At 36.7% G+C, this 24,052-nt stretch overlaps 1 protein-coding gene across 3 annotated transcripts in view; it reads left to right on the forward strand.

Moving 5' to 3' along the window:
* Positions 1 to 24,052, forward strand: part of PUDP (pseudouridine 5'-phosphatase) — a 75,047-nt gene that overhangs the window by 17,304 nt on the left and 33,691 nt on the right. For all 3 annotated transcript variants that reach the window (XM_065074096.1, XM_065074088.1, XM_065074097.1), the window contains exons 2-3: positions 10,083 to 10,301; positions 22,245 to 22,474. In XM_065074096.1, coding sequence (XP_064930168.1) covers positions 10,083 to 10,301; positions 22,245 to 22,474 — 449 coding nt within the window. The remainder of the gene's footprint in view (positions 1 to 10,082; positions 10,302 to 22,244; positions 22,475 to 24,052) is intronic.

Genomic DNA, 24,052 nt, shown 5'->3' on the forward strand with positions numbered 1-24,052 from the left:
ATTTTAGGCACTTTTGAGCGGGTAGAAGAGATTGGCTTTATTAATCTGTAGTTCTTTGCACTTCCTTTGTGGTAGCATGTTTGACACATTGCTGCAATTAAGTTTAGAACATTGTCCAAGGCCATACTGGAAAAATAATGTTTTTCATTTCTATTAAAGTCACTCTGTCATTTGAAATTTTTTCTACTGTTTATGAAACTGACTTTTTGGACAGCATGACAGAAAGTGACTTAGAAACATGTAGTACTGAAAGTCAAACAACTTGAATTTGCAACTTGCCTAGGTTTTATATATATGTAGCCTCCTGGGCAAGCAAAAGATTTCTGAGAAGAAGGAAATAGGTGTTAGAACTGTGGCATGCTGAAGAGAATTTTTGCTTTGGTTTAATTTTGTTGGATTTTTTTGAGTGAGGAATAAAGTTTTCTGACTCTCCCCACCCTCCATTGACTATTGTTTTTTCCATTTTTGTTGTTTTGTGTTGTGGGCTGAACAGAACAGCTCTGGGATGGCTTTTCAGGGAAAGTTATGTTTCTTATAGCTTTTCCTGGAGAAAGTATATCTTAATTAAGAAGATATACTTGGTTATTCTTCTGCTGATTTTAATAACATGATGACCTTTCTGGTTTCATCTACCTTGTGTGGTGATTTCTTCCAAGTTGCTTGGGACATCTCATTTCAAAACAACTTTTTAGACCCTGTTTTGTATTCTTGAGGTCAGTGAACTGCTGCTACATGTTGTCAGCAATATATTGAGAAGAAGAGAGGACACCTTGGTGAAAAGCCAGCTTCCTTGTGATCATGCCATAAGCTGTTCTTCCTGGAGCTGTCAGATGCTCTTCTGGATGAGAACAGTCCTTGTATGATACTATTGCCTTGTTGTAGTAGGTGATATGCTAAAGGCAATGTAACTGTTCCCTGACTTGGGCCTCATCATACACATTTTAAGAAGCTGCATCTTTCTTTGCCACTGGTTTCAGCCCAAAAAGCGGGATTGTGTAGGCGCCATATCAGATGCTGTTTGCATAGTTCTGTTTTTAATGGCTAAGGGCCTCATGAACACCTAAGAAAGCATATCGGGCAGTTTCTGTGAATCAATAGCTTTTCTATTTTTTAAACTAGTGAGATGCTGTCAGCTGATATTTAATAAGTGCAGATTTAGGATGTTTTGAATTAAGTAATATATATTGCCTGTTATTTCAAAGTTTGGTTCCCTCATGCTCCGGAGTTAAAATACAGATTTCTCTTTAGTGTTTCCTGTACTGTTTTGTATTGATGATGGAATATTTGCTCACAGCTTCACGTCAGAACAGTGTTTGCATGCCTTACTCCTGAACTGTTTCTTTTACTTCCCTCTGGCATTAAAAAGAAGGATAAGGTACATATGTGAATACAAGCTAGCATTAAGATATGTCTGCTGTGTTAACGTAAACTAAAAGCCTTTTGAATTTGTCCAGAAGCTTCTTCACTTCTCCGCAGAAGTAAAATGTTTCTTTGCATATAACATGAGAAACTTGCTTCCTCTGTAGCTGCCATTGAAGAATTCTCCCAGTAATATAAGCCCAGAGGGGCAAATATGTGATACGCATTTGGCAATAGTTCTATGCAGCTAGTATTTTTTGAGCACCAAATTCACCTTTTTTTTAAGCCTGTTAGCAATAACTTGAATTCACTGTCTTGTATCAGACAAGGGCAAACAGACTGACAGTACTCGCAGTGAGTTATCCAGTGATAGTGTGTTTCTCTGGACTTAGCGAAGTAATCACCATATAGCGTATTTGTATATCTTGAAGTGTACTTACATTAGTATTCTAGTGCAACAGAAAAGAAATAAATAGATTTGCAAAAATTAAAGCTCTGGAACAGACTTCTACCTGCTCCCTACTAAAATGAATAATGGATAATTTCTCTGAATTTTTCTAAGTGCTAATTAAAAATAGAATGATTTGCAAATCATCACTCAACTTGGAAGCAGCAATTTTAATTTTTGTTGATTATTATAATTATTTTTTCTTTATCTTTGGAAGTTATGGTTTATCAGTCATATGAAATGGTTTACCAAATAACTTGTTCCTTATAACTGGCTTATGATTTTGTAGTAGCCTTTATTTGATGCTTGCTATGTATTCTAATAGAGAGTTTACATTTCTTTAACTTCCATGTAGCCGTAAGAACAACTTAAATGCTGGTTATGAGAGTAGATCAGTCAAAAGGTACAAGATATGAATACTGCAGCAGCATTTCTTTTGACTGGTTTGATGGGCCAGACTGCATTCAGGTTCAGCCTGCCTGGTTGAGTACTTCAGCACCACATGCCCTGAAATTTAGGTGTAGCTCAAATATTTTGGTTGAGTGTGCATAAAAGCAGTGCTTATTGCGTCCTGTGACAATGACTGAAGTGGTTGTCTCTGTAAGGTGATAGATTTAGATTTTGCTTTTCTTCTTAAACAAGTTCATTTGGAAGGAAAAGGGGGAATACGACAGCAAAGAATAGAACATTCTTGTTCCTCAAGTCCTCCTGAGGCAATCTTTGCCAGAGGGTTTGAATGGCCATCCCTTTAATGAGCCCTTAAGTGAACAGGCTCCATGTTGATTTGTGTTGGCACTCATCTGAGTTTTATTCTTTAAAAGGCAGCTTTTGCCTTTAAAACACAATACTGTATATACACACACACAATATACGTATATATACAATATACATGTTTATATGTTTTATATTTATATAGAAAATATATACATGGTGTGTATATATATATATATGTATACATATGTATATAACATAATAGCATAAAACAAATGTTATGAGATGTTGGAGAAGGAGGCTCAGGCCCTAAGGGTGAATTGAAAGGCTGAGTCTCATTTTCTGGATTAGTGCTGTAACAGGCTATTGTGCAGAAAGTTATTTCTGTTGCCTGTCTTCCTCATCCCCACTTTTGCCAAGCTGTTGTAAGTGATTTTGGGGTCAGCTGTTACACTACTGCTTTTTTTCTCCTCTTAGCCATCATGAGTAACCATACCCATGCATTTTTAAACTAGCTTTCACAGTAGGGAAGTGTGAATGGAAGGTTTTTAGGAGGGAGCTGCAAGACTGACCTTTTGCCACAAATCACAAAATAGTTTTCTACTAATTATTGTTTATTTAAAAAAAAAAATCAAATTATCCTTTTCTTTTTTTTTTTTTTTCTTTTTTTTCTTTTTTTCTTCCTGATTGTTTTGCTAACTCAAGAGCCTTCAACCTTAATTCTTCAGTGGGTCTGGGTGGTTTAAACTAATTTTTGCAATTTCAGACCCATTCCAGTGACAGCTGTATAGTTGCTAGTCTTTTGCATTGCTTATACTGGTTTTGTCTGTCTTGTTTGACTTCTGATATCTCAAAGGGAAAATCTCAGATTCCCACTGAAAGACATGGTAAGGATAGAAGAAGGAATGGGGAATGAGTTATGCACCATGCTTTATTCAGTGGCATGTTGAAGTAGGTGGGTGTGAAAACCATTGACTAAGTTCTGCATGTGATACTCAAGACTTGACAAAGTCTTTCTGATAGGAAATCTGTCAGTGTTTTGGCTTTGCCATTACTATATTTAAATCCTGTGTTCTTTAACACTGTTTCAGTTGATACAGTAGGAGAATAAACACACAAAGGCCTGTGTTACATTTAAATGCAGAAATGAGAGAAAATGTAAATGTCATTGTTGTTATTATTACTAGAACTCTGGGAGTGGAAGAAACATCTCACGCTCTCTGGAATGTTGATTGTCCAGACCATTTCAACAATTGCATAGATTTGTTTAAAAGTTAACACTTTATACTATGCTAAATGCCATCAATTGAGTTGCAAAAAGCAAAGCAAAAGTTTCTGCTTCTGTAATTGTGTTCTGGTTTATAATTATATATATCTTGTGCCCCAAATGAGCATTTCAGTAATTTTTATGGCTTCTTACGCTGTTGCATACCTTAAGGAGCTTAAAGGAATATTGTGAAAGACTGATAGAAAAGCAAAGTCATAGTCATCTCTGTGTTCATTCAGTATTGATGGTGACAAAATCTAATGAGATTTTCTCAGTCTTAGGCCAAAATCTTGATAAAAATGACTAATTGTGGTTGAATTTGGCTAAATTGAATATTGAAGATTAATATCTTCTACATATGGACAGAAATCTGCCTCACAGGTATGAACATAAGAAACCTATTGGTTGAATTAAAATTCTTGCCTTTAAGCATTTCTCTATCCCCCATCAAAATAAAAATTTTTCAGAGTTTAGATGTCCAGGATCTGATTTTTGACTCACTGGAATATACTGAATATACAGAATTAAAATTCTTTTTAGACTTCTAGCAGAAGGATAAATCATAGGTGTATTTCATCTGGGAAGCTTGATGCAAAGATGAGGTGAGTTATTCAAAAAAAGAATAACTCAGAACCAACGCTTAAGATGAGATATGGCCAAGATGAGCTTTCATGCCTACTAACCTCATCTCCATGATAAACTAGAGATTATTTTAGAATTACAATAACATCACTTGAATAAATTCAGAAAGTATATAACCACCTGAGAAAATCAAGCTCCATATTCATTCATGATGTTATAATCTGAAGATGTCTTCATGTGAAAGTAAGTGTTTGATAAAGCTGAAGTTTAGAAACCGCATCGATGCTTTACTATACCACTAACCTATGTAGATCTGCATTTCCAGTTCTGACTCAGCAGTGATTTGAGCAGATCATACATTCTGCTTATGCACTGTGATCTAATGCCAGGTGACCTGTAGGTTTTTCTGAATATGCAGCAGCATATTTTTGTGCCAGATTCCAAACTGAGTAATCCAGTGCCTCTGTCATTCTTGTCACTTTGTTTTTATTGTGACTGGCTTTTTTACACCCTGTAAACAGCAGCAGTGGAGTTGACTGTGCTTTTTATATAGAAGGCAGCTTGCTGCAGAAAATGACTAGAAGATGATATGTGGCCAGGGAATGAATATCACTCATTCCCAGTGAAATGTGGCGAGTGGATGGACAATACGTTGTGCTGATAATGTCCATGTAAAAGATGTATCAAGGGATGAGCTAGTAAGAGGAAGAGTGTTTTGAAAAACAGAAGAGAATGAAGCTGAGGTTACACATTTCCTGCAAACTGCAAGAGCTAAGAAGTCTTGTTTTTCCTTCCCTCTGTTAGAACAGGCCACTGCCACATGTGTCCTGCTGTGTTTCCAGTTTATATTCCTGATGGGAGCTAGCAGCTAGGGCTGGAATCACTTGCTTAAATGTATGTGTTTATTACCACTTGGGGTGCTATATGTCTGCTCATGCAGTAAGGTGTGAGTCTCGCCTAGATTACTTTTTTCAATGTCAGTTTTATATGGATGTCTTGGACACACTAGGGTGTCTAAAATACCAGTATGTGCCTATAATGCGGCACTCAAATTGAACTTCTAATTCCTCTTGCTTGTTTTATTTCATTGATATGTTATATTCATGTGTGTGCATTAGATTTAGTTTCTTTTTGTATTGCAGATTTATGGTTGTTTGAAATTATGGTTCTTTGCTATGCTTAAACTGATCAGTCAGAATCCTGTGGTTACAATGGCAAAAAGACTACCCTACCTCATATTTCTTAAGCACTTTTTTTGATATTCCTCGATTTCAATGGGAATAAGAAATCTTGAAGTTGTATCACTATTTAGGATTTATTTACTGATATCTAATTATAAGGGGGACATACAGATTTTCCTTTGTCTTCAATCAAAAGGAACATCTGTCTTTATCTCATATATGTATGCAGGAAGTACAGATTTTTCAGCAGTGGTCTCCTCAAATTCCAATTTTGCAATGTGTGTGTGTGCTCGTGCAATTTTTTTCCCCAGATTTTATTTTTTATTCATGTGCTGTTGTGAAACATGTCTATCTATATCTATCCTTTTATCATCTAATCATGACAATTAAAATCATGTTGTTTCTCAAGAGTTACAAATATGTAGAATCTTACAAGAGGTCATGAATCTTGAGATGAGGGTAGTTTTCTTTGCATCAGAGTTGATGACCAGAGTCCAAATGCTATGACTTCAAGCAGGGTGAAAGTGATCTCTTTAAAAGAAAAGTTGAATGTTTTGTAAGCTAATTCTTTTAAAGTAAGATTAATGAGGAGAGAGAAGGAGCGGCTTTCTGTCATCTTGCTTGTTTAAGCATTTATGTTGCTTTAAACAATTGAGTAATATGTGAGATTAACTCACATTTAAATGTAGGCAGTGATCAGTTGTGGTGTGTTGACCAATTTGGGGGTTTGTTTTGTGGGTTTTGTAGGGTTTTTTGTGTTGCCCCCTACCCCCCATTTTTTTTTTTTTTCCTCCTTGGCACTGAGAAAACTAAGCTCTAACACAATGCAAATAGGATAACAACTGTTTTAACAGATTTGACTCAAACTTCTTCATGAGTACTCTGCAGTTGGCAAACTGCAACATTGCATAGCAGCTTATTTTTAGATCTGCAATCTGGACACTATTAAGCATTTCTTGAAGAAGAAAAAGCAAATTTTGTTCCCAAATCTGGTATGTGATATTTAAAATGCAGGAGGCTATTAAACTGAGTATGGACTACCCCTGTGAAACATCTGTAAAATGTCCATCTCTGCCCACAAAATGGTCATTGAGTTCATTTAGTCCATGACTTTGGGCTTTATCTGTTATGGTGGGCATTCAGGAAAGGAAAGGTCGTGTGTTGTATGGAGCTACTGGGCATCAAAGGCAGCTCAGGTTGGGGCACTGCTGCACTTGCAGAGCTTCTTGTACAGCTCGTCCTCCATTGGTTTGGGTGCTTCCTGCTATACTGATTCCTATAACATGCAACTCAAATAATGGGTTACAAAAATTTAGAGTTATTTCCATTACAGTCTCTACCCTCAGTCCCTCTGGACCACACCATAGTGAACTCCTCTCCTTGCTCATAGCCTGGCTAGCAACAAGGAAGTCCTGCTATAGTAATTCCCATAACATGCAACTGAAATAATGGGTTTTTCTCCTGATTCCTCTACCTCCCCTTCCACCCTGGAACAATGCCAGGGGGTGGGAATTGGGGGTTGTGGTCCGTTCATCACACGTTGTTTCTGCTGCGCCTTCCTCACACTGCTCCCCTGCTCTAGTGTGGGGTCCCTCCTGCAGGTGACTGTTCTCCATGAACTTCTCTAACATGAATCCTTCCCACGGACTGCTCCAGCATGGGTCCCTTCCATGGGGTCACAGCCTCCTTTGGGCATCCACCTGCTCCAGGTAGATATCTACTCCACTGTGGGAACGGCCAGCTTCAGTGTGGTCTTCACCACAGGTTGCAGGGGAACCTCTGCTCCAGTGTCTGGAGCACCTCCTCCCACTCCTTCTACTTTGACCTTGGTGTCTGCAAAGTTGTTTGGACTCAAGTTCACACTGGAGTACCAGCCTGTCCTGTACAGCAACACAGAAGCAGCAGTGATGCCCTGGCCGTGTACCAACCCAGATGCATCACCATTGCTGTTGTCAAAATGTCCTGGGCACAACCGAGTCAGATGATGAGCAGTACAGCAAGCAGAGAAAGCAAAAAACAGCCACTAACAAACACCAGACTCTGATTTGCAGCAAGGTGAGCAAGCTCTATGGCAAGCACAGGAGCCTACCAATTAATAGCTAAACAGCAATAACAGCTATAAATTGGATCTAGCACATTCCAATCAAAACTGTCATTATCTTGAACCCTTTGAGCTCCATGTTTTGTGCCAAAAATGACAATAGTGGTTCAACAGCAGCCAGCAACTAAACAGCCACTCACTCATTCCCCCCGTGTTCTGCCGTGGGATGGGGGAGAGAATAGTAAAAGTGAGAAAACTCATGGATTGAGATAAAGGCAGTTTAATAGGTAAAGCAAAAGCCACACACACACAAGCAAAGTAAAATAAGGGATTCATTAACTACTTCCTATAGGCAGACAGGTGTTCAGCCACTTCTGGGAAAGCCAGGCTCCATCAAGCTAACAGTTACTTGGGAAGGTAAACATCATCTCTCTGAATAGCCTCCTCTTCCTTCTTCTTCCCCCAGCTTTATATACTAAGCATTCACATGGTATGGAATATCCCTTTGGTCACTTGGGGTCAGCTGTCCCAGCTGTGTCACCTCCCAACTTCTTGTGCATCTGGCATGGGGTGAGAAGCTGAAAAGACCTTGACTGCTACGTCGCAACAGTGAGAGCACCCTGGTGTTACCACCATGCTGCTTCTACTAAATCCAAAACACAGCACTATACCAGCTACTAGGAAGAAAATTAACTCTGTCCCCGCTGAAACCAGGACAACACTACATTCTTAATTCACCTTCTCTGCTCACAGAGGGTACCACCTGGCAGTATCAAGCAAACTGGGTGCTAGCCAGCGTAGCATTGTTGAAAACCCAGTTGCTTATGCTTCTGCTGATTCAAAATGGTATTGTGATACCTTTCCTGTGTGTTGTATGGGTCTCCCACATTACTCTTAGCTTTTTTCCATAAGTGGCATTAAGAAACATTTGCAAAGAGTAGTACGGGTGCTATTTTTTTTTAATTTCATTTTTCATCTAAAAGGTTTTTGTGAACCATTTGCTGCCCTGTTAAGCAGTTCAGACAAGTACATTGGTTCTTTAGCTGATCTTTTGGCTCAGCATCCCTTCTAGTTACTGAAGGGAAACATATACAAGAGTGCTCTGGCAGGCGGCAGAGAGTATCTTCTGAACTGCTGTGGGTTCACATGGTAGTAGGTGCAATGATGGGAGATGGCCACCATGTTTCTCATTTAATTCCATATTGAAATCATGTGAAGATCTCAGGACAAGCAGTTTACTGTGGTTAAGCGGTGGGATTTGTCAGACTGCAGGGAAGATCTTCGCTTATATTGTAGTTACAGGCTCTGCTTTCTTCAGTTTGCCTTCTTTATAGTATATACGATAAAGCTGAAGGTTTTCAAACTCCGTTGCGTAATTCTTATATATTCAGAACGTGAGGCAATGTGCGCATGAATACATTCACTGTGTTGTTATGCCTATACAAATATTTTTACATGGCAAAGGACATACTGATATGTGAATACCCTAATTTTTCTAAAAAAATCTTGTAAGAGCAACTATTTTCTTTCCTTGCTTTTGCCTTTTGTTGCTAAAGTGATAATAGTAAGCATACCTTTAGAGGTACAGAAGGCAAAGACATGCATGGAAGGAAGTTAAAGCATGGTTAACAGCAGTAGCTGGTGTTTCAAAGGAGACTATTTAAATAGATAAACAGACTGGTAGAAAATCCACTGTTCAGGATCTTTGCTGAAAGGAAGCCAAGAGTTAAAAGGACTTTTTTTCCCTGTTTTGGTGTTAGATTAAATGTTATTGACCTTCTTTTTCAAAGATTTGTCTGGGGGGAAAGACAGAACTGTTTGTTTATATTAAAGAAAAAATAGTTTGAAACCTAAAAACACCTTTGACATAGAAGCCGATAGTTTTACTGGCAAAATTCAGCCTGAAGCTTACTGTTGCCAGAAACCCTCTGGAAATACAAGTGGGTGTGTTCTACTTGAGTAATCACATGTAAATGCAGAGGTGCCGGCAGCACTGTAATAATGACTGTAGTGTCTTTGAAGGCACTCTGAAGTTTCTGTTCAAAGACACTCTTAAATAATTAAATCTTTTTCTTATTTTTTCAATTTACATGGAATATGTAATGACATCCCCCAAGTACCAGATTTCCTTCCTTTCTTTTCTTTCTCATGCAAAGAATAAACACAGTATTTTAATTCAGACGCTGCTTGCTAACCTGTATTGAGCAAAGAATGGTGATGAGAGCAGGTCCAGATAGTTCTTTGTTGTGACCCTCAGTAACCTTTTCTTAACACAAAAGTGACAGCTTGAAAAACCTGGGTACCCCTGAGGTGGTTTTAGAAGTCTGTGTTCCCCTCTGCAAATAAAGGAAGGCAATTTTGTCCACTTTGATGTGCCCTCTGGCTCCTGGCAGTTCACTCTGAGACCATTTATGTGGTCCTCCTTTAAGACTGGCTGCTCAACCTGCTCTACATATTTTTTTTTTAATTTTTTTTTTTTTTTTTTTTTTTCAGATACCGAACGCCTCTATACTGTAGTGTTTGAAGAGATCTGTGGGCGTTTTGGAAAGGCCTACACCTGGGATGTGAAATCCTTGGTCATGGGTAAAAAAGCCCTAGAAGGGGCAGAGATTATTCGAGAAACTCTAGATCTTCCAATGACCAAAGAAGAGTTACTACATGAAAGTAAAATAATGCAAGAGAAAATATTCCCTACTGCTAAATTGATGCCAGGTATGTTTCTCTTCAGTATTTGTAAACTGTTTACAGAATTACTTAAATGCTAGCCAAGATTGAAATTTTTAATCTGCCCTCCACAAAGCAGTTTCTCATACAGATTCAGTTCCATCCCTCTAGTTGTAGCAAGTTTTACTCAAATCTACCTCCTATTTACCTGTTAAAGAGATATTTTTGCCTGTTAAAGGGTAATGAAAACTTATTTTCTTGTTTACTTGGAAAAGACCTTTTTGTCTATATGTTTTAAAAGAAGAAAAAATTGTATATGTGCATGAATTTTGTTTTGTAAAGAAGACATTCTTCATAATTGCTGTTGGCATATGCATAAACTCAGCAAGTTAGTTTTCTCTGGCTATGAGCACAGTCCAACATTGTAAAGCACAAATACACTTTTAAATGTACAGACAAATGTATGAGCCCATGGGTTTCATCTCGCCTAACCTCAATGTTGAAACTTAAGCCTGGCATTGAGCCAGCCATGTGTCAATGGAGAGGGAGAGTTTCTCAGGTTGTCTTAAGACAGGTAAGTTTAATCACATTCTGAAGATACATGTTTTTTTACCAGTGATTGTGAAGAAAGCCCAAATGAGTAGCTTAAACCAGGTACCTCAAGATAAGTAAGAAGGCGAATCTTAATTGTAGTATGAACTCATAATTTTGTATTCTGTTACATATACATCTGGAATGCTTAAAGAAAAATCCTCAGCCATGCAAGATAAGAAATACCTAAAGCTAAGATTACTGTTAATTTTTTGTGCAAAGTTAAACCTCCTGGAGCAAATATCAATAATTTACGAATGAAAAAAAAGTAAAGGAAAGGGGGAGAATGAAACAGTATTAAACGTAAAATAACTACATGTCACTATACCAAGTCTCACTGTCATAATTTTTTCTCTTTGAATTTATGTTTGTTTGTCCTGAAAATCTCTACAGCATATTAATGATGTTTGCATTTTTAGATCCTTTTTTATACCTGGTTTCATAATGCATTAAGAGGATGAGCGTTAAAAATATGTGGTATGTTAGGAATAAATAACAAACAGCAAAAATAAAACATGTAGGTTTTTTTTTTTAGGCACATTAAAAATAGAGTATTTTGTACAGAAAATTTATTTAGTTATTTCTCTGATGTCTTTTATATGACAGATTTTTCAAATTGCATCTTTCTTGCTTGTAGATCGACCTAAAACTGTAAGACCAGTTAAAGTCTCCAGGAAAACAAGAAAGATGGAGGGATGTGGTTTTTATTTTTCTTGCAAACTTCTGGAACTAACTTTGCAGCTATCTCTTTTGCAAGACAAACAAAACTCCTTAGTCTCAGTTTGGAAAAGGCCAGGTGGACAGATTGGGTGAAATGTTAGGAGACACAGAGAAGAGTTGCTGTAATGTAACAGCACACTTAACAGGTGCTGTTAAATGGATATTCTGTGCCTGCTGAGGACTGTGATATTGTGGCTGAGCTGGCTGGAACAGAATTGCAGAGGGATGATGGAACAGATTAGCTGAAGGAAACAGAGTTTTGAGCTGTTCCTGCCTTCAAAATTGAATTCTGGGCTTACTAAAGCTAGGCTTTTATCGATGAAACAAGCAAAATTCGTAATGGGACAAGCAAGTAAACATTTTTATCATCACCAGAATTGTTCAACGGATTATCTTTTCAGTTCAGCTAAATACATACGGTAACTTTCTTCAGGCTATTTTCCAAAGCAGAATTGATGTGAATGTAAGTACTTTATGCTCACTGGCCATTGTGGGGAGCAAATGCAGCCTTGGTCACTGGAGTAATGGGATCTGTACTTTACTTGGGAGCAGCACATTAGATACAAGCTGAATTGCTATGAATTTTGAGAAAATGAGCTTCATGTCAGCTAATAATCTAGAAGGAAGGAGGTTCAGCTGTTTCTTTAAGGACTGACCTGTTCTTCAATCTGGTAATCAGATTTTTTTTAATCTGATACTTTTCTTCTCTCCTTTTGTATCTTCTGAGAATATATGTTAGTGTAAACCTTGTGGATTTATTCTACAGTCTCTTAATGTTCTTTAATGAAAAATGGACTTCATGCAGGTATTGTGTAAAATGTAAGACTGTGGTGACATTTTGAATTTACAATATTCTCTAAATAAGCTGATCTTTCAGATGATTGCAGGTAAATGCAGGAAAGTGAAAATTAATTGTCATATTTATTAATGGCGTAAAATGACTCTGACGTGCTGAGTCTGTGGCAATCTTTTGGCAGTTAATAGTCAGGTGAGATTCCATTTTTCAATCAATTTTTACAGTTTTTCCAAAAAATAAGGCTCAAATTTGGTTTTGTAGAGAGCAGTGCTGAATGGTGGCCAATGATGTTTGAAAAAGTGACTGAAGCAAAGCAACACTTGTTTCTGGACACAAAATGAGCCATGTACCTGTGTGTGCCAGCAATAACTTTGTTAATTCCCAGATCAAGTAACTGACAGGTATTTCAGTGATGGTTAAAGATGGTGTGGAAGTTGTACAAATATACAATTGGCAAAGCAGTTCTTTGCCTGACAGACCATGCCACTTAGTGCACAACAATTCTAAGACATTAGCAGTTGCAGACAGAATTATGGCTATTTCAGTGTGGCTGAACTGACTTATAAACTTCCATGCATCAGGCTCCGGTCAAAATACAGATTTTATCTACGAAGAGGATATATTCATTTCTAATGTGGAATTTTCCAATAACTATTTGAGAGTTTTTCACAGGTTTATTTTTAGTTCTGAAAGAATCTTATGGAAGGCTAGTTTTGATTCAGTGGAGAAAAGAATTAATCCAAGACAATGCTAACAAAATGACAGGGCTGCCACTTGTGCTGCTTTTCTAAGTATTTCTGTCAGAGTACACAAATTGTTATCTGCAAGAGTAACATACTTGTCTCCCTGTTTCTGCAAACGCAGTACTACGTTGCAGGGAAGTGGATTGACAGAGCAATAGGGAATGACAAATGGAGCAGAAGAAAGCCACACATATGTACATTTACCTGTACGTGTATAGGTGTGCTTTTGTTAAAGATAAACCCAGAATATGCAGAGAGCTAGAAAAACCTAACTCCAAGTTACACAGCTGCCAACAGTTACTATAATCATGTCAAGGTTATGAAATTAATGGAATTCTTTCATAGCAGTCTCTGTTTTTTGGCTCATCCTCTTCACAAAGCACAGGTCCTTAAAGATCGTGTGGCTGTGTATACCTTTCTGACGTTTTCCGTTTCTGAATCATTTCCACGATAACTGCGATTTCTTTGCTGCAGCTTCTGTTCAGGCAGTGTAGAATGTGTTGTGCAAACTGTTTTCCAGTTCAAGTACAGTTGACTATCTCTTGCAGACATGAGGAGGTAATTTCATAGATCAGGTTAGTACCGAATGACACTGGTCAGAAATCTCTAAAAGAGAGGAGAAAGAGTTCAAGTTCTAATGGCAGCTCACTTTAAAGACTTATGTATTTTTTTCTTGAACAATTCCGTTCAACCAGCAGTCTAGTTTGCTTAGCTATTGTTTCTTTCATTCATTGTGTGCCCTAAACAGTTAAACAGATGACTTACAATGTTATCTTTTCCTTCCTATTATTGTTTCAATGATAAGAAACTCTAGTGAGTCCATGCTGGGCTCAGTGAGCCTTTAACCCCTAGAGATCAGTCAATTAGCTGCAAACTCAGAATGGTGCTGTCTGTTTGGCTGATATCAAACATTTGTCCTTTGCATTAAGTCCTAAAGGATTGCAACCCAAAATTGCTTTTACCAGGAAGTCAGCGACATGGTTGACAGAGGTTCCAAATTGTGTAAACTTTAGTATTGTAGTGTTTCCATGGCCATGTTTGTGTTGGTATGTCTAGACTAAAGTAACATTATCAATTTGGTGAACAGGCAGTCTCTGCCATCAGATGAATCTCTGGTACTTTTTAGAGAGCAATAAGGTGAGAATATAGAATTCTTTATTAATAGCCAGTTACCCAAATTGAGAAGTAGGTTATTTGTTGCCACCTCTACTTTTGTAGCTAAGTGAAAAGATAACATACCATTGCAGATAGCATTTTCAATATCTCAGAACAAAAAAGAAAGAGGTGGATCTGACAGTTACATTTCCATAGGCTCATCAGATTGGTGGCATTACACCAAGTGGTGGAAAGTCCCACCTCTGTCACACTATCACCTTGACAGCAGCAATGCTCACTTCTTTTGAGGACAGAGAGCAAGTGTAGATAATAACACTGTGCTGATGGGCTTGCAACTGTTGTAGCACCGCAGACTACATAAGAATATTTTTTAATCTGTTTGTGCCTTAAATTAACAGACAGCTTCTTATTCTATGTCAGATGATTTTTTTTTTCCTTGTTGGATGCTTTTATTGTTCAGAGGCTGCTGAAGTTTTTACTGTAGAATTGCTTCTATGAATTTAAAGAATTATCATTGAATGGGCTAGAAATGTAATCAACTTGACAAAGCTCTGGGTGGTAATGTTAGCGTTTCTTTGATTAAAGAGAGTGATGAAATCTTGAAGAGCTTTAAGTTTGGTTTGATATCACATTCACTCTAGGAACTGTAAATGATTCTGAAAAAGAGGTGCAGTCTTTTCATACAGAGGCTGTATTTATGCTTAAGATTTCCATTTGTGCACAACTGGACATATATCATACAAGACATGCATAATGCATGTACACAGTTAATTTAAACAATGCACAGAGCACTTTGGTTTCCTTTAGTCTTTTTCTCAGCAGTAAATCTTATCTTGCAAATACATGCTGAATGCTCTCATACAGCTTGCTTTGTGTAATGTTACAACAAAATGAAGTGGACTTGAATATCGGTCTCTAAAAAGCATTGATTTCTTTTGTGCCCCAGCGGTCAGGTGTCCTCTGTTCTCATGCTGTTAGTGTGAGTGAAAGCTAACTGTATCTACACTGTGGTGAATGAGGAACAACACTGTGAGAGATGTAAATGAGGATCATCTTCGAGAGAGTGCTGAAAGTCTGCAAAAAGAGTGTGAAGTTGTATTTGCACTCATAATTTGTGTGTGAGCTATGTGAAGAAAGGTCTTGGTGACCACTGTAGGTCTTCCAACAAAAATTTCAGTGTACAGGGCAAAAGTTTGTTGATCAAGACAATATTCTCTAACGAAAGCTGTAGCCATGTTGTTTCTTCTGCAGCACATTCTGCATCCTGGCTACAAGACTTAGCAAGTGTAGTTATATTAGCGTGGGCTGTGTAGGGTAGATGAGTTCCAAAAGTGCAGCAGGAAAAGAGAAACAAAATATAAGAGATACACCAGCGAAGAAAAAGGGAAACCGGGTAAAAGAGGTATTATATTAACAAACTGGTCAAACATGCTCAAAAGGAAACAGAAAAATTAGTATTTTTTGGGAGAGAGTAAATAGCTCGGATTAAAAAAAAAAAAAAGTCCAAGAAAACGCAAGCATATATAGATAAAATATACATAGGAAAAGACTTGGTTGCCCATGAGATAGTTGGGCTTTGTTTGTTGTTGTTATTGTTTGGGTTTTTTTGTTGGTTTGTTATTTTTTTGGTTGTTGTTTTTGGTTGTTTGTTTTCTCTCAATTACAAAAGGCCTCATGGAATATTTCAGTACCCCACCCCATTTTTCAAAGCAGCACATTTTTTTTTTCAAAGAAGTTTAGGGAGAGAATCGTTCCTTAGGTTTAGGATTACAGTTGACAATAAACCAATTGTAAAAATCGTATGCATTATGAAATTTTCAAATGAGAGTAGCCTTCAAATGAGTTTAGCTTATTGAAGTAAGGAGTATGATTATCTTTTCAACAATTTAAATTAACTGGAGACCAAAGTATGTATTGCAATTACAAAATGCAGACAAAAAATAAGAATAGCACGCCGATTTGACTGGATAGATAATCAAATAACTAGTAACTAACTGTAGAGAGGGATAAGACAATTTAATAAGTGTCCTAGGTCACTCACTTTTTCTGAAGTATTTCTGTAGTCTCCAGAAGTATGTCAAAAGGTATAGAATAGTTGTAGATAGCAGTGATGTTGTTACTATAATCATAATGATTTGAGGCCTACATGAAAATTTCAAATGAGAAGTAATATCTCTCAATTAGCTGATCCGTAGAGAAGCTTTTGGGCATAGAAAGCGATCTTCATATAGGTTTTAAAATACCCATTCTTTATTTAGGGTTTTCTTAAGAGTTCACTTGTGTTTGCTTTCTAAAAAAGCAACTATGCAGAGGAAGACACAAAATAATAATTTTAAGTCTATCCGAAACTTTTACTATTTTCATACATGTAGTCTTTAGTTTCCTGTAATAATGTAGCCTGAACTTCCACTTGAATCAGAAAATGAACACACAGAATCTATGGAAATTCCAAATGTATTGATAACCTGATTTCACTGGCTACTTGATGATTGTATTGAATTAATACAAGGAATATGCTGTATTTATGGTGTGGTTTTTTAATTTTGTTGTGTTGGATTTTTTTTTTATTATTTGCTATCTTGAACTAAAGTAATCCTACATTATACTATTTCTCTGATTATTAGATGTCCAACACTGTAATTTTTTGAATAAACATTTCATTTGGAAGAATATAAAGTATTAATGTATATGATGGCTCTCTATTCCAGTTTGCTCAAAATGTTCTTAAATTTGTTAACACTGTAGCTAAATTAGTTGAAAACTATAAAAGAACATTATCTATGATGGTTGGTGCAGAACTGAAACCCCTGTGAGCTGTTTGGATTTTATTTGAGGGTGAGAAAAACAGGAATGTGTCTGCTAAATGTCCTTCCTAGAAGAACATGTTGGCTTTCAAATAACAAGTTATAACAAAAGACATAACACACATACTGTCTTCTCTATTGCCCATGGATTTCCTGTTTCTCTTCCTGGGATTGCATAATGGTCAAAATACTTTTAAATAGATATTAGATGTAATTAGTACCTAGGTGGTACCCAAGGATGAACTAAAGAAATACAAGAGAAGTATGGTACACTGTGATGTTCATGAAAGGATTTGCCACTGAAAATGCTACCATTGCTTTATTTGAGGCCTCCCCGATGAGGTAGGAACTCCTGTAATGTAATTTTGAAGCTTAATTTTCATAAAAGCTACCTTGTAAATTTTAAGATACGAACTTCTTACAGTTCTGTTTACCATGTATGCTTATGCTTAAGACAAGGCCTTGAGGAGTTATATTTGTCTTTTCAGGGCTTTCTCTTGCATAGTTTATGTTCATCTTTTTAGGGTTGAAACAGACATTAGAAAAGAGAGAGGGCCTGTGGAGAGTCTGTGCAGGCCTGCGCATTTCTGTGACCTCGTACACAGGCCAGCTCTAGTCCTGGAGCCAAAAGACTGTAGGATTTTGGCTGTGTTTATAAGACCATCAAGCAGTGGATTATCAGGTTAAGTTACTGGCAAAACTTAGTGCATGATTGTCTGCCTGGATGGTGTAGTTATGCCTTCAGATAAATAGACTGCAAGCAGAAATGTGAACACCAGAAATTGTTGAACAGGTGAACGGAGGAAACTGAAGTTATGGTTCAGTGCTGAAGCAGCATGAACAATCCTCCTCCATATCTCGTATGTTTGCACAGTTTATGATGGAGATCACTTTCTTCACTATCTTGAAAAGCATTCTTATAGTCTACTGTAACATGTTCATAGAAACTTCTCTTTAGGAAAAGAGAAAAATAATAAATGCTTTGTAAGACAAAAGTTTGGTTGAAGACTTATATTAGAAAAAAATACAAGAGCTTTATATTATTTCCTTATTTGTCTGGAGGCATTTCACAAGAAATAGGTCTGAATCTGGAGTTCCAGAACTGATATAAGTTAGCAACAGTGTTCTGTTCAGTGGTAGACAAACACAAGAAAAGTGATGGTCAAGAAATCTGAAATTATATTAAATAAAATGTAGCAAAAATGTATGTGTTATTCACCATACTGGAGTATTCTGTATGACACGGAGCTCATTTTTGTATAAAGCTAAGAGGAAAATAAAAATACCCTTTGTTCTCTGTCGATTTGAATTAGCTCTCAGGTGTTATGTCTTGTTAATTTTCACTTCATAATGAATAATGCCACTTCATTATAAAATGTCATAACTGAAAAAAAGATCATGTAGAATACAGTGTTGTAATAGCATATAAATAATTAGGTTGGGACTATGGTCAGATCATTTTAGTGTAATATTATTTGGTTTCCTGAACTCTTGCTGTACACATTTGTACTAGTCAATGAAAAGAAAAATGTGACAGCCCAAGAGTTTTGTTATTCACTATAAGCCTTTATTTTAGTTTGTCAGTTGATCCAATATGTTAGTCACCATGGTTTCAGCTGAATCTAAAGAGAACAAGCACCACATCAGGAGTCTAATGGAGGAATAGTACTTCTTTTAAAAAAACAAACAAACATAGATTATATACTTTTTTCTAAAACTTTCAGAACACAAGTGCTGATCTCTTCCTTTAACATAGGTCTGTGGTCTCACAACTTCTTTCTGTTGGTTTAGTTTACGTTTTTCTTTTCTTTTCCCAAAGTTGTTAACTTAATTGACATATATAATTCCAATCCCTAGCATTCTCTGATTAACCAGGTTTTAAAGATGCTGACATTTAAAGTTGATCCTTCTTTTCAGCATCTGTAACTAAATTCAGTTTACGATTCCTTTCACCTATTTTTCTTTCCAATAGTCACTGGTGTTTAACTATTACATTCAGAATATAGTAAGCTTCTGTGTCTGTTCTAAAACTTAGTATTTAAAGAGATAGAGGAAAGAAACAATATTCTCCTTTTTGATTATTTGAAATGAAAGACCACATTTGGAAAGAAAGCATAGCAATGTGGATATTTATTCCTGATTTTTTTTATAATTACTTGAAGAATTTATGTTTTACTGCCTAAGGCTGTTATTGCATGTGTACCACATTAGGAGTGTTACCGCTTTCAGTGGGAGGGGTGGAGGATGGTGCCAGGAGGCCTAGCAGATAGGTCCCTCTGTGATGGATGGGCCTTGATCCCTGACACAGTAGCTGCAAGTAAGTTAGAAGTTAGTGTTTTCACAGGAATTTTCACTGTACTTCTTCATAGCCATGGAGTTTTTAACTGATTGTTTTTGATGTAACTCAAGTCTTCATTTGATTTGAAATATCTGTGTAGCTATAGGGCATATAATGACAAAGTGTATGGCAGGGGAAGTTTCTTACAGATCTTTAAAGCAGTTCCACACTTCCCCTTCTGTTGATGTTTTCTGTAAAAACCAAACCAAACAAACAAAAACCTACTAAAAAAGATATTTTCTTCCTAATGAAGAATTACATGCCGAATTAGTACAATAATTGTGTCAGTAATTTGCTGTGGTGGCCAAGTGTATAGAGCTTTTCTGGAGGTAATTGATTCAAACAAAAATGGGTTTTGTTGATCTATACCATCTACAAGGAAATAACAAACCTGTAATTAAAATATTTTTCAACTGCTACCGTTTTGAGCTTGTTAAGTTATGCTAGCTATTTATTCTTCCGTATGCTATGTTTTTTCCACGTAGCTGATTTTCCCTTTTTTTTTTTTTCTAATCTATCTTGCTATGTTTACACATATGCAACTAATCATTTTTTAAATGGCCTATTTTTATTAAAGTGCCTTTCCTGAATAATATAAATCTTTACTCTCTGGACCTATTAGGGACAGCTGCATTTTAGCTTCCTTGTAGCGAGGAAAGCCTAAAAGAGAAAGTAAACACGCACATACATTTACACACCAAAATCATGACATGTGCTAAGGGAATATAAGAGAGAACCCTGAAGAAATAACGTTTCTGCAACAGTGCTTTTCTGTGGCTGGCTTCCCCCGATAGAAAGGTAGAATAAACATACCCTGTGACAGATGAGCTGAAGCTGTGATGCACTGGGTCTAAAGAAAATTAGCTACTTGAAAAGAGCACAACTTTAGAGAAAAAATAAATATATCGTAGCAAGGATGTAGGCGATATAAAAAGTATTCTTTCTTGTGTAATCTTTAGACTTCTTTATATTACTACACACATGATATACTAGCCTTGCTAAATGTTGCAGATAATTTAGAATCAATTCCTTTGACTGAATAAATTTTATTTTAAAAGAGACATATAGGCTACTGCTTTACATTAAGAGAGCTTAGTACTTCAATTAATATAATGTGGACTTCACATGTTTCAGAATGAAGACATGATCCGTATCTGGAATAAATAGCTAACTTGTATTTAGCGTCATATTTTAATGAGAGGACAGAGTAGCATCATTTGGGAAAAAATGAACTTGCTTATTATCAGTATAACCATTTAAGGGGGCATAGGAAGGCTTTTAAATGAGTGATGCATTGACATTAGAGGAGGAATAATACTTGTTATTTCTGTCCAGCTGGAAGTCTAACATCACAGAAGGGCATGTATTTATAATTTAAAGACTGTCTCAAATACAAGCAGGGAGCTGGAAATGTCAGTTATTAATTGGTCGATTAGGTTCTGGAGAACAGAGAAGAAATCTGTGGAGAGCCACATCTGCAGGTCATATTTCCAGGTAGGTGGGTTAGTTAATGCACCTATTTATTAATCTACACACTTTTTATCAGTAGTAGTTGTAACTTCTCAAGTTGGACATGTAACTGTCCTTGTGAAAAATGTATCACAAGTAAGACTGTTGTTTATAGAATTGTCAAAATGGCTTATTAGAGCAGAAAAGTTGGAGCACATGGGAAATGCAAATCAGAGATGCTAGGGTGGCAAAGAATTAAATGGACATGGAGGAGCAGAAATGTTTTGAGGAAGCAGGAAACAGACACGACAGTGAATCAGGAGGAAGGGAATGAGATTACTTTAGTACAGCCAGACATGAAAAGTGGGATAAGAATTCATGCAGTTGGAAGATGAAAACAAAGAATCATTCTCAAGTTCGTTGAAAGAGCTAAAAGTCAACTGGAGGCTTATCTACCTGAAACTAATATCCTTTGTCCAGCACAGTTTGGATTCATGCCAAGAAGCAGAGCTAAAATGATTTTACAGATATAGAGGGATTTTCTCTTGTGAATTGGTAAAGACCAGACCTCCACTTCTCCATTAGACACTGCTGATTGTTTTGTCTGGGAGAAGTATCGAGCATTTAGAATGCTGCAGTGAAGAAGCATTGAAAAGTCTGCGTAGGAAACTCAAAACTTGCACAGAATAATGAAGTATGTTTCACTCTTACACTGACTGTTGTGTTTTTGCTGTTCCCTGCATTAACCTTCCCTAGAAGGCTGGATCGGATTGAAGTTTCTGCCCATTAGGCTTGAGGTGTTCATTACTCTGGGTTCACAGCATCAATAGATAAAGCTCTGGCATTAACAACTGTGACTGACAGCTCCCCTCCTCTGCCCGGTCTTGCTTTAGTAATTGCAAAAGGGAGAAACTAAGCTCTCTTAGGGGCTGGTTTAAGCCAGCTGGATACCTGCTTCAGAACTTAAAACTATGCCATTCAGTGAGCAGTATATTTCTTTGACTTTGATTATTTTTTTCCCCAGGCGTATAAATCTGCGTATAAAAGAAAATGTTCCCCTGTGTGCTTTTCTCTCACTTACAGAGAATTCGAAATAATAAACATACATAATATTGGGGACATTGTTTAATGAGCTTCTGGTGGATGTACTGATGCAGTGATGTTGAACCCTTTTTTGGCGTATTTTGAGAAAAGCATCGTTTGGTGACAGAACAAGTATATAACTTGAGGAATGTTCCATGATTTTTGTGTGGAGAAGGAACATTTCAGATATAGTGAGAATTTTCTTCTACACTGACTGATTGAAATAGGTTGCTATATTCAGTAAGAAAACAATGCTGAAATACTGCTAAATGTATTGTAAATAGGCATAAATATTAATACATATACCTACATATATGCATATATATATAAAACAAAATATTTGTCTTACAGGTGTTGATAAGCTGATCCGTCATTTACACAAACACAACATACCCATAGCTGTTGCCACCAGCTCAGCTGAAGTGACATTTCAGATGAAAACAGCCAGACACAAAGACTTCTTTGGTCTTTTCCATCATATTGTGTTGGGAGATGACCCTGAGGTGAAGCATGGCAAACCACAGCCGGATGCATTTCTGGTTTGTGCAAAGAGATTTCACCCTCCTGCACCTCCAGAGAAGGTAAGAAGGGGAGGGAACAAATAAATTGAAAAGTTAGGAATATTCCGTTTGGGCTATAATTGGAATTTTTTTTAATGTGCTAAATACTTAGATTTAATATGAACATTATAAAAATCAGCTACCACTGTTTTCAAATATGTTTATTCTGTTGAAGCAAGAGATGCTTGGAAAGCATCATTTCCCCCCACTATGTTTAATGTTTGTGATGCAGATTGCTCTGATTTACTACATGGTAGTGTGCAGTGATAAGAAAGTGTAATGATTTTCTGCTCTATGCATAAATCTGCAAGCTTAACTTCACTGCTCAAAGTTTGGAAACAGTTATTTAAACGTAGCTCAGTTTATTTTTCAAACATTCATGGCTGATTTACCTCTTAAGTGTCTAAACATTAAATATACTTCTTTGTAAAGAGGGCATATATTTTTTTCCTAAGCCATCTCCTGTTGCATTTTAAATCTCTGAGATCATAATTCTTGTTTCCTGATTTGAAACCAATCAGTTTGTGCAATCTTTCTCAAATAGTAGAGGTGTTATGTTTCTGTCTCATTTATATAAGTTTCCAAAGCTGATTCTGAAATAGAAAACTGTAGGGATATACGTGAAAGATAAATTGAGAGTAAGTTAAAATAACGTCTTTGCTTTTATTTTAAATTAAATGTCCCTTGTCCTTAGAGTATTTTTCTTGCTTCTTGTTTATCCTGAGTGCAACATAAATTCTGAAGTTTTTGAGTTTCATTACTGCAAAAAAAAAAAATGTATTACATACTAATTTTTAACGAACAATTTTAGGTTGATTAGACTGTGATTGCTGTTTTCTTAGTAGGATTATAAAAGAAAAAATGGTTACACAAATACATACAAAATGATTAGCTAAGGTTCTTCAGCATTTCATACTTCAGGTTCTCTCCTAGAGTCTAAATGGTATTTGTGTTGCCTGGGAGTACAAAGTGAAATTGCGTGAAATATGCCATGTTGCATCAAATTATGTTTGATGCAATGTGGCATACCACTAACAGTGTTAATCAAACTGGTTTTGGTTTCTGATTGGTTTTGTTTGTTTGTTTTTGTGTGTGTGTGTGTTGCAAGTTCTCCTGACAATCTGTGTACGTGCATCAACTTCATTTGGAAACTTAAAAGCTTAGAATAGGTAACACCAAATGTACATGCTCGTGTTCATGCAGGTGACAGTTGTATGGACATGTTAGGTACTTGTGTGAGTACTTGTATGGTGCATTCCAAATATTGAAGGATCTGAGGAGTAAGACTGTAAATCTCACTTTAGAGTCAAGTGGTTATGAATTTTGAGCGTGTTAATTGAGAGCAAATGCTGGGAAGCAGCCCAAGATTTTGGAGGGTGTAAGAGGTGAGTTTAAAGCAAGAATAAACCTCAGCTTGATGTTTTTTTCATACAAAATTATTCTTCCTTGCTTAACTATGTGTCTAGTGAAAAAAAAATCAAGGTATGTTCCTGTAATGTTGTCTGGTGTGGTTTTTGTGAAACAAGATGAGAGGTGTGTAATGAATATTTTTCAATTGGATGCAGATGTGGCTGTAAGCTGTTCTGCAATTCTGAAAGC

This window comes from Columba livia, chromosome 1 (assembly GCF_036013475.1).
Source record: "Columba livia isolate bColLiv1 breed racing homer chromosome 1, bColLiv1.pat.W.v2, whole genome shotgun sequence".
Lineage (NCBI taxonomy): Eukaryota > Metazoa > Chordata > Aves > Columbiformes > Columbidae > Columba > Columba livia.